Source organism: Herpailurus yagouaroundi, unplaced genomic scaffold, assembly GCF_014898765.1.
Source record: "Herpailurus yagouaroundi ecotype Mexico unplaced genomic scaffold, PumYag 198, whole genome shotgun sequence".
In the NCBI taxonomy this organism is placed as follows: Eukaryota; Metazoa; Chordata; class Mammalia; order Carnivora; family Felidae; genus Herpailurus; species Herpailurus yagouaroundi.
In genome coordinates this window covers 30,696,103-30,708,184 of record NW_024412429.1, presented here as the reverse complement: position 1 = coordinate 30,708,184, position 12,082 = coordinate 30,696,103, and the positions used below count along the sequence as shown (strand labels likewise).

At 36.4% G+C, this 12,082-nt stretch overlaps 1 protein-coding gene across 3 annotated transcripts in view; it reads right to left on the bottom strand.

The window, feature by feature from the left end:
• The window catches only part of HBS1L (HBS1 like translational GTPase), an 88,804-nt gene that overhangs the window by 26,773 nt on the left and 49,949 nt on the right, over window positions 1-12,082 (bottom strand). For all 3 annotated transcript variants that reach the window (XM_040449116.1, XM_040449119.1, XM_040449118.1), the window contains 4 exons: window positions 9,793-9,901; window positions 5,190-5,449; window positions 4,557-4,722; window positions 1,886-2,003 (listed from right to left, as the gene is read on the bottom strand). In XM_040449116.1, the coding sequence (XP_040305050.1) occupies window positions 1,886-2,003; window positions 4,557-4,722; window positions 5,190-5,449; window positions 9,793-9,901 (653 nt within the window). The remainder of the gene's footprint in view (window positions 1-1,885; window positions 2,004-4,556; window positions 4,723-5,189; window positions 5,450-9,792; window positions 9,902-12,082) is intronic.

Here is a 12,082-nt window from a genome sequence, read left to right as displayed (position 1 = left end):
TACTTTTTTTTTTTTTTTCAACATTTATTTATTTTTTGGGACAGAGAGAGACAGAGCATGAACAGGGGAGGGGCAGAGAGAGAGGAAGACACAGAATCGGAAACAGGCTCCAGGCTCTGAGCCATCAGCCCAGAGCCCGACGCGGGGCTCGAACTCACGGACCGTGAGATCGTGACCTGGCTGAAGTCGGACGCTCAACCGACTGCGCCACCCAGGCGCCCCTACACTACTTTAAAACAGGGATGGGGTTAACTGGCTGACTCCTGTTGGCAGAGCATACAACTCTTGGTCCCAAGGTTATGGGTTTGAGCACCACGGTGGGTACAGAGATTACTTAAAAATAAAATCTTTAAGGGATGCCTGGGTGGCTCAGCTGGTTAAGCGTCTGACTGGCTCAGGTCATGATCTCACAGTTCGTGAGTTCAAGCCCTGCATCAGGCTCTGTGCTGACAGCTCAGAGCCTAGAGCCTGCTTCGGATTCCGTGTTTCCTGCCCCTCCCCTACTTGCGTTCTGTCTCTCTCAAAAATAAACAAATGTTAAAAAATTAAATCTTTAAAAATAATAATAAAATAGGGAGGATGTGTACTTTTATTGTAAGGATTAAACTAAATGCATACAAAACACCTAATACAGTGTCTAGCCCATATTTGGTATTCGATCCAGAGTAATAATTATTTTTCAATCTTCATTATCTTGTTCAGTCCATAGACCTTAAATTAATATTCTGAAATTATATCTCAACTTTCTAAACCAGAGTATTTTCTCATTTCTCTTCAAATATATTCAAATTTATTCATATAAAATCCTTTTTAGGTTGACGAATGCTCATATTAACATTCCATTTAAATAGCTGTTAAGAACTCAGAAAATGGCCAAATGCTTACCAAGTGACAGGCAAACTTCTGAACTCTTCATATTTTCCAACAATCATCTGTTATTAAAAAAAATTGATGTCCTCTATGTGCAGGGCTATTCCCAATGTTTTAATTATTTATTTAAAGATATTACCTTTGATTTTTTTCAGTATCCTTAAGAACCATGTAATTCTATAAATTGCAATGGTTGTTTAATCCTGTAAAGAAAGTAAATGGGTGCCTGGGTGGCTTAGTCTGTTAACAGTCTGACTTCAGCTCGGGTCATAATCTCATGGTTCATGAGTTCAAGCCTCTCATTGGGCTCTCTGCTGTCAGCACAGAGCCCACTTCAGATCCTCTGTCTCCCCGCTCGTTTTCTCTCTCTTTCAAAATAAATAAATAAACTTCAAAAACAAAAATAAATAAATAAACCGCAGGGCAAAACTCCCAAGCTTCAGTACTTCTGCATAAATCAGCTCTTTAAGAAGATACAGGCCTTGACTATAAATACAGTAAAAAGGCAGATACTCAAATATTCACTCCAACTTACTAATATGATATAAAGCTATAACTCATTAAGCACTTTATCATTATTTTTACTATAAGAAATCCACAGCTTTTATACATTTGCTTCTATATCATAATTAGAAAAGGTTTTATATAGTACCAATAAGATCATAAAAATACAGTATGTCTCTATTTTTTCAAATTTTTCCAAAAGTTAAAAATTTTTAATTTACAATATTTTTTGTTTGTTTGTTTTAATTTTAAGTCCTAGTATAGTTAACATACAGGGTTATATTGGTTTCAGGTGTACAATATAGAGACTCAACACTTCTATACATGACCCTACGTGCATCACGGTAAGTGTACTCTTTAATCCCCATCACCTATTTCACCCATCCCCCACCACCTCCCCTCTGATAACCATCAGTTGTTTGCTATATCTAAGAGAGTATAGAATTATAACCTCAGCATCAGGAAATTTTATATACAATCAGTGTACTATAATTCAGGAAATATCTCGTACCTGGGCTGCTCCTGTAATCATATTTGGAATGAAATCCTTATGGCCTGGAGCATCCATTAGTGTAATAACTTTGGTTGTGGTCTCAAACTTTGTCATACCAACATCCATTGTTACTCCCCTTAAAGAAATCAAAATGGTTAGAATGCATTATAGAAATAATCAGTGCTACTATGGATTAAATTATTTAATAATATAGGCTAAATGACAGTCTAGATTCCTAAGTAACAATGGGAATTTTATTACCTAGTCTATTATTTTGACTAATCAAGGTATCAGTTGGGAGTAGAATTTCTGCTATAATCGAATTACATTTGTATAGCTTGAAAATAAGGTTGTGGACGCAGCAAAGTTTAATCAAAATGCTGGGTATTTCCCATTCCTGCCCCCACCCCCTTTTTGGTAAGAGACAATGCAGACTGTGAACAAAGAAAGATATGTGGGGACATCTCTGGAAAATGAAACAATAAATACTGAACAGGAGAAAAGATAAAGTTAAGAATGACCACTATCAGGAGGTAGTTTTCCTCATCTTCTAATGTAGATGCTTCACTAATTATAAATTTATAAAACTTTCATTTGCAAGGTAGGTAGGTCAGTATGTTCCACATTTAGAAAAAAGAAAATATCAAAGGAGATAGCAATTTTTTTAAAAAATCAAGAGAGATAAATAGTTTGTTTCACATCTCATTTCATCCTTCTTGGAAATCAACACGGTGCCTCTTAGCTATAAAACAGTAGGTTCAGATTTTAAGAAAGCCCACGGAGGGTCTATATGGGTACTGAGTCTTTCCAGATGTCAGGAAAGGGAAATCAGGTGGGCAATAAACTGGGTAATCATTCATCTTGGTTTGCCCCAAATAGTTCAGAATAATGAATGAGCACTACCCTACTACCAAGGGTTCTGACGATTATAATAAATTATATGTCCACCCTAGCATAGCAGTAAGGTAACTGTGGGTCTCCTTGATCATATCATTCTAGTCTAATCTGAAACCACGGGCCTGTTGACATGGTAAAAATGATGCTTAGTTCTCTCTAATAATCCTCAAATAATTGCCTAGAATACTGATGAACCAAGACTTATTCTGAGCTCCTGCCTAGACTTTCAGCAGAATACACTCCTTTGAGCCAGCTCTGGTCTGCATTTGTCACACTAAGGATATAAAATTCATTTATGTTCAACATTAGATCAGAACAGAAGATTTATAAATATTTAACATGGTGGCATAAGTAACACACTGTATTTTTGAAATGCTATTAAGGAACATACAGTAGTGAGTTAAACTCTCATTATGTATCTAGAAGCATCCGCTATCTACATATAAAATGAAAGAATACTCTAAAATTGCATCATACTGAGCAGCAGACAACTAAAAAGCCATATATTTTAACAATATGTTTCATAAACTGATAAGTGAAAATTATTTAGTCTTCTAACATTGACATCATACAAAAGTTCCACTGTTTTCAATATTCATTTTCCAATTTTTCTTATTAGGTTGGAAAACAAGCTTATGACCCTATATAGAATAAAAAAGATACCTACCAGAAAAAAAAAAAAAACAAAACCCACCATGGCATAAAATTCTGTTTATCAAAAGAGCTACGGAATATTGTGACTCCCTTTATTAAGAATTGCTTTATATTATAATGCATACTATTCAAGACTCCAAAAAAATAAATACACACTTTTTTAAAGTATGAAAATCTAAATATATCCTCTAATACTCAGAAGGAAGATAGGAAACATGCAATAATTTCTTTGTTGATTTAGGACTTTCAGAGGACTTCAAAGTCTTTAGTCATTATTTTGACACAGTCGATAATCTCACCATTTCACTTAATTATTAGGTGTCCTCTTTCTTTCCTGAAAAAGATGCCACTGCGCCCCCTCATCCCTGACAGTTCTAACATGATAAATATCACTACTCTAAAAAGACTTGTTCAAAAGAAATACTTTGGCCAGAAGTCTATGAGTAGCTGTTCTCTCCTGCAGAGTTAGCATCGGGCACAGTAACAGATACAGGAGTAATTGACTAGATTAAACCTATATGGTAGGAGATAGGTTTTTGGTTTTTTATAATATAATTTATTGTCAAATTGGTTTCCATACAACACCCAGTGCTCATCCCAAGGTAGGAGATAGATTTAATTACTTGTTAACTCTATCTCATAAAAACATAGTACAGAAAGTATAAAGATGAATTAAAGTGATAATTTAAACTTACTGGTCATTTTAATTTGAGACAGAAGACAGTTTACTACAAAAAGTTATCTTTCCTTAAAGTCACTTGATATAAAATTAACAGTTTTATTCATAATTTTAATTCAAAATCAAGTCAACTTGACATATACTGAGGGAAGTGACAACAAACTTTTCTCACAGAATAAGCAGCTAAGAGTTCTTACTGCCTTTTTCTGAGTTTGCTTTTTAATTTTTTGATAAACATTCTCTTAAACTATTCTCATAGAATTTGGAAGAGTAGAAAATGTATATAGATACGATGAAAGCTATCATAAAAATATTTCCCTGATAATTAAAAGCTTTTCTCTAAAAAAGTTTCTAAAGTATTTCATGTTTTCTTCCACACATATTCAACACATATCGCATACTTATTTAAAAGATTATATATATCATTTGAAACTGAAAATTTTGAAATATAGTGACTACCTTTCCCTTTCTTCGCCAGTCTCATCCAAGACCCATGCATATGCAAACGAAGCTTTGCCAGCCTTTTTAGACTCCTGTTCATACTTATGCATAGTTCTTTTGTTTACATTACCCAGAAGATAAAGCATATGGCCCATCAGAGTACTTTTCCCAGCATCAACATGACCTAAGGAAAATTGATTCAAGATTAATACTAGGTACAATTTCCAGATGTTGTTCACATAGAGGCATTGCAAGAATATGTAATCCGACAGCTCATGTCAGTGTTTAGAGTAGTAAATACCAATTTTTATCAAATGATAGTTAAAATAAATGGAGAAAAAAAAAGAGCATCTCTTTAGAGAGGGGGGGACGTTTCCTTGACTTTTGGAAATTAAACTGTCAATAAGACATGCCACTTCCAAAATGTTCACAAAACGAACATGCCACAAGCCGAGTCTGATGACCTCCTTGGTGATGTGGCGTTATGTCACCCGGGGTGACTAGCAAGCATTACGATGCAATGCCTCCCTGCTTAGGTCCATTTACACCCATACAGAAACTCAGACTGGGAAGGAGTCTGCACGCTGCCACCAGAAAGCTGCCGGGCCAAAGCAGAGGTGACCAAGCATCCAGAGGAACAAAGGGCATTACCAATGACTACCAAGTTGAGGAGCTGCTTCCCCCCTTGCCGCTTCTCCAGTTCTGCTTTGACGTCCATTTGCTGCCTCAGCTTGCCGGACTTTTTCACTGGTGTTGGTGCTGAACTCTGCTCTTCTGATGTTTGAGTGGTGTGGGACGGAAGAACGGATTTAGAAACAGTGTCAAGAACATCAGAAGGAGCAATGCCGGTTTCTTCACTAAGATGGCCTTTTTGAGGCGTGTGGAAACTGTGACCATTTTCTTCAGTTACTCTACAGAAAGCAGAGACAGAAAAAAAGTATTTAAACCAACTCAACTGGCATCCTATAATGTCAGAAGGGCAGAGAGCTGTCTGTTCTTATTTCTTACCTTTGGAGACCAAAAATGATCTCTGCTAAGTGGCCAATCAATGAAGGTGGAAATGATAAGTAGCTAGACCCAAAGCCCACAGACTTGGAAGGTCCCAGGAGAGAAAGAGTCTATCAAAAACTAAGGTAAGAAGAAAATATCCTGGAAAATAACTGAATTCAAGCCCATAGCCTTGGCCATATAATCCTATCAAAACAGATGGCATAAAGGAGATACTTTGTAAAACTTGGCATCAAATGTATTCCTAGAGATAAAGTAGTATTAAAAAAAAATTGGGTTTATCCCTAACTCATTCTTCCAACAGGACAGAGACCATCTGTTTCGCTCAAATACCATCCTTAAAGGAGGTATTTCTGAATGTTTACATTTTCTTAATACTTTCAGCAAAGAAGCTTTTAATTCATTAATTCAACAAGATACCTGATTTTCTAAAAACTACAACTCACAACTGGCATTGATGTTGAAAAGAAAAGATGCAAATAAGAAACTGATCTACTAACCCCAAAAGTTTACCATCTAGTGAGGGACTCAAATACATAAGGTAGAAACAAGGCCACCTGGCATAACTTATTTTCCCTTTGATAATGATGATACCCTCACAAGTAAACACTGATCTTAGTTCATTAGCTCTTTGACCATTATCTACAGAAACTGTATCCAGTGCTATCCCATGGGCATCTAGAAGCAACATGATCTAATCAACAGACTACGCTATACTTAACGTTCCTTTCAATGACATAGATAAAAATTAGGACCAAGAACAAGTTAAATTGCAAGTTATTAAAAATGAAACCAACTCGGGGCGCCTGGGTGGCGCAGTCGGTTAAGCGTCCGACTTCAGCCAGGTCACGATCTCGCGATCCGTTGAGTTCGAGCCCCGCGTCAGGCTCTGGGCTGATGGCTCAGAGCCTGGAGCCTGTTTCCGATTCTGTGTCTCCCTCTCTCTCTGCCCCTCCCCCGTTCATGCTCTGTCTCTCTCTGTCCCAAAAAGAAATAAACGTTGAAAAAAAAAAAATTTAAAAATGAAACCAACTCTATCCAATTCACTTTGGAACTGTCAAAGAATTATACACAGTAAGCAGTTTATGTGAGAATAGTAAATCTATTTTCTTCTTGCACGCTGTAACAAAAACGACTCAGGGCAATTTTATATGCTCAACGCTGACCTTTCATCCTAGGCCTCAGGAAAAGAGTCACACAGCTTTACTAAAACCTCGCATCCACTCCTACTTTCTCTTGCTTTTGAAATCTCTACTAACAATTCTGGTGTTCATTTGCTAACACTGCTTAGAAAGATTCGCTTCATCTTGAACCACAGCAAAAAAATTTAAGTTTATGGAAAAGGTTCCAGTTCTTTGGAAGGATTCCAACAGGCTAAATTAAGTGAAATCTTAGACTATAATTTGCAAACATCTGAATGACCACAGCTTCTAAAACCAAAACATGACAACTGTGCATCACAATTTCTCGTCTCAAATCTCTGTTTGTAGTTACAGAAGCTTTTCTTCAAAGGAAAGCTTACGTTAACTCCTGTATGGAGAAGAGATCCAAGCAGAATGGCTATGGCTGGCAGAGCTCAGTGGGCCCAGCACAGGAAGAGCTTCAGAAAACATGGGTCTGACTTGAACATTTCCTTTACGATTCAGTAACAGAAAGGTTTGCTTTTCTCTTGGTTTCACAAAAACATTCCCTTTCAAGTAAATCCTAGGTAAAATGCAAATCAGGTCACTGAATCGTACAGGGTTAGAAGGAAGTGACCAAAGTAAATAGAAAAGCATCCTAGGTAAGTCTGTGCTCAGGAAAACCGTCTGAAGGTTTATTATCACGAAGTAAAAGTCAGTATTTTTAAGATTTTGAAAAATCTCTAAGATGAGGCCTAAAAATGACCATTCTGGATGGCACCTGGGTGGCTCAGTGGGTTAAGCATCCAACTCTTGATCTTGGCTCAGGTCATGATCTCACAGTTGATGGGATTATGCCCTGCTGTTAGCGCAGAACCTGCTTGGAATTCTCTCTCTCCCTCTCTCTCTGCCTCTCCCCTGCTCATGTTTGCTCTCTCTCTCTCTCTCTCTCTCTTCCCCTCCTTCTCAAAAATAAATAAATAATTTTTTTTTAAATGGCCAATTTTGTAACTACTGACTGATGAAAGAAAAAGTAAGTTGGCTGAATGTTTTTTCAAGTGCTTTCTGATATAATTTTGTAAACTTATCTATTATTATCATATGATTATTCTGGTTTTTTTTTTCCCTAAACCATCTTTCCAAAAGTGGGAATATTTCTACATGAATCTAGAGGCTTGCTTTCTCATTATTTAAATGAGACTAGGAAGCTAATAATTTAGATTTAAGAGCATTTGTCCTCTATGCAAGGTTCAAACCATTTATACTTAAATAAGCTTTGTCTAGAGAGGTATTTACCATCTTTAATATTAGCGAAGAAAAAGTTTGCTATCTCATTTCTTCTAAGCAATGCATTACCCTTTTTTTACAAGCCGTCACTGGGAATCACAGTGTGTAGATATTTATGCTGCTGAAATCTCGACTCAGAAGTGTTTTTTTATGTTTCTCTGTGCTTTCTCAAGATCAAATCAGAATAACAGCCTAAGTATTATCCCTAACAAGTCCTATATAAGTATTTGAACAAATACAGCTTGGTCCTTAAGCAATATTATGTATTTCTGAGTAACCTGATCTGTACCTACAGACCTTTCATGTTCTGATGATGTCTCTTATAGAGCTATATCAAAGTACTAACTCACAGGCTGTTTTTTCACCTTTACATATTTACATATTTCCAAGTCTGTTTTTAAAATAAAATGTATTTCCCCAACTCTGATCAATGAATATTTAAACAACTATTCTATGAAAGAAATACAATGATGAGCATTAATGGCCCTGCCCTCATGAAGTATATAGTCTGAAAGGCTTGCATCACACTTGTAAAGTAATACAAAGTTAGGTTGTCAATAATTATTTACTTGTATTTACTATTTTTCTCTTGATCATTTATTATCCATTATTTCCTCTAATTATTCCCATAGATAACTATGCATTTACTTCTAATGTGAATTGGGGCTTATTTACATGTTGCTTTCTAAGACTTCCAAAACATTCTGCATTAAGATTATAAAATCCTTAGAATAAGAATTGCATATTCTGGGTTTTTTTTCCCTCTCTCAATGAAAATAATCCCATAATGGGATTAAATGGTTCCCAAGACATAAGGATAAAAAAGAAATTTATGATTTCAACAACCTAACCCCAATGCAGAGAGAAAAAACATACATTTAGGTTTTGGTAACTAAATCAGGATTCAAAATTATTTTAAGTGACTGAAGTTACCCAAATTAAAATGTAACTTTTTCATTCATCCAATGTCCTAGATATGGAGTTCTTTCCTGCACTGAATTAGAGTAAGTTCATCAATTTAAGATTCTTCACAACTAAGACTCATGAAACTTCCATTAATTTAGATAGAAGAATGTTGTAAGGGAAAAAAATTGAGGCTGCTTAGTTTATATTTCTTGAAATTTAAAAAAAAATCCTCTATTCTTTGTTTACATTTGATAACAGCGACTCTTACCTATCTAAATGGCAGACAAAACATATACAATTTATAAGTAATAGATTTAAGAAAATTTTAAAGAGGCTCTATTAAAGTTAATGTTTTTAAACTGTGCTATGAAGTCTCAAGCAACCAACTTCCCTTCTCTACAAAAACTCCTGGGAGAATCCAAAAGACAGTGATAAATGAGTGCTACTAATATAGGATTTATCATTTCTCACCAGATTTGAAATTCTAGGTATGTTTCATTTCATATTTTATGCCCTTGTTCTAGTGGCCCACTTTTTAGTCAACCTGAAAATCTAAAAGAGTTTAAATATCATAGTCAGAAAAACTTTTTAAATAATGATTCCATGACATTTAATTCCCAAACACTGCTTACCTACGCCATCTAGTGGCACAAGGATTCCTTATCTCACAGTGTTAGATTTCACAAAATATGCTTTTTTATGTTAAGTAGCTAAAAATCGTTTAGTTTACATAAGGACACTGACAACGAGATAGACTAAGTAATATACATAATTTAGAATCAATCCCTTTTCTTTGTATCATGCCATTCTGAGAACGCACGATACTTCAATGTTAATGACACATCATGCAAAATTAAAATAGTTCTCTTACAGTCAAATACAAGACAGTACCAATTTCAAATAAAAAGGTGGGGGAGGGTTAAAAACCTTACCCAGGCACTTCAAATCCCATAGTTTGCTTCTTTCCGGACACGGTCATTTTAGCAACTTTTGGCACAATTTCAGATTCACTTTGAGATGACTGGGAATCTACTGATTTTCCTAATTAGAGAATAAATACACAAGGCTAATTAATTAAAGTTGATTTCTAGAAATATTTGTTACACATTACATATTATATGAATATATCATATGGTAATTAAGTTTTATGTAATTTATATCTTTAAACATATTCTTTTCTCTAAAAAAATTTAGTGGAACATTGAAATGTTGAAATTCTTTTGTCACCCTACATTCTGAGAAATCCCCTACTACTGGGACTATGCTATGCTTAACCTCTACCAAATCTCTTCCTAATTTTGAAGTGACTCTTAAGTTTCAGTATTAAGAGTTCACAAGGTGGTTTCTGCACTGAGCCTTGCTCTGACAGAACACCTAGACCCTAGATCCCTCTCTCCTACCACACCCTTTCACACTACTAAAATTGTCTGGTCAGTTAGCAGATGGCTAAGCTATTTTTAATCCCATGGTACCTATAAACTGATGAGCAAGTTAAGAGTCTGCTGGATTGTGCTGGAACCTGCATATATTTTACTTGGGCACAATATTAGGCTTAGTAAGATATTTGATCTCTGTCAAGAATATTGGGGAAGATGTCAATAAACAGTGAAGAACAAAATTAATTATGAGTTAGATCAAAGTAAGGCTTTCATGCATTTGATCCTTTAAAATATACAGGTATTTCATAGAATTCTCTACAATGTATCTTTATAATTTTTAGTAGTATTACCACTAGGATTGGGTCCACTTAAAACTGCAAAATTGCACATGCTTCACTGGTAAATATACATACATAAATTACTTTTAAAATTAGAGATAAATTAATGTACAGAATGCATATAAAACGTTTGGTATTTGCCTACTAGATGCCAAGCACTATGCTGGAAATATGATGGTGAACAAAAGTTGATGTAATCATTGGGCTGAAAGGGCTCACATCTAGTGGAGAAGGTATACTAACTGAACAAAAATAAAACTGTTGTTAGTGTTATAAGCATACATGGTGTCATAAGATATGGTGATAGGGCACACAAATTAGAGGGCCTCCACAGGAAAGTTAAGAGTTGAGCAGTGATGTAAAAATGAGTAGGAATGACCTACCCAGAAGGAAGAGCACTGCAAACAGAGAGAGTAGCTGGTACAGTGACTGCATTGTGGGAGGCAGCACAGTACCTCAGAGGAAGTAAAAGCACAAGGTTAAAAGAACAGAGTTAAAAGGAGCTGAAGTAGGGGCAGCGGCCAGGCCATGCAGAGCCTTTAGGCCATGCCAAACATCCTAACAGAACTGGAAGCCACCAAAATGATGTGAGCAAGTAGGGAGAAGAGGAAAGAGGGGAGAAGATAAGAAGTCAAGCTCAAGGAGAGGTCTCCTCTGGAGCATCTATCTGTGATTCATTAGCACAGAATTAGCTGAAGGCACAGACTAAGTGAGATCACAAATCTAGAGAACCGGGGGTGGGAAAAGAAGCGGCACTAGGACAAAGTCTTGCAAGAAACCCAGCCTTTGGTCACAAGATAGAGGATGCTGAGCCTGCAAAAGGGTGACAGGGAAGAGACAGGGAGGGGAGGTGGCTGAGGAAGCCAAGGGAAGTTTGACGGATCTGGCATCACCAGAGTCTGAGGACTGAAGATGTGAAGATGTTCACTAGTCCTCTAGACATGATCTCTTCGGATAAAGGTCATTGGTAGAATTAGCAAGAGCCATTTGAGACAAGGGACAGGAGAAGCCAGGATAGGTTAAAAAAAAAAAAAAAAAAATGAAGCTAAAAAACAGAGGTGGCAATACCTGTCCACAATCTATTTGTAATTCCAAAACCAAAAGCTCTGAAAAAATAAGGTTTGGTTTTGTTTTAATTTGGAAGCAAAACTTGACCCGGGACACCTGGGTGGCTCAGTCATTAAAGTGTCTGACTCTCAATTTCAGCTCAGGGCATGATCTCACGGTTCCTGAGTTGGAGCCCCATGTCGGTTCTGCACTGACAGTGCAGTCTGCTTGGGATTCCCTCTCCCCCTCTCTCTGCTCCTCCTCCCACGCTCTTCTCTCTCTCTAAAAATAAATATACTTAAAAAAAAAAAACAAAAACAAAACCTGACCTGGACTAACATGAAACTATTTATAGTCCTTACTTATCCCACTTAAAGTGTAAAGCCATGCATGTCCAGGTCAGAAACAACAAGGTGATGATTACAGGGCGCTGCCCCACATCCCACTGAGATTATCAC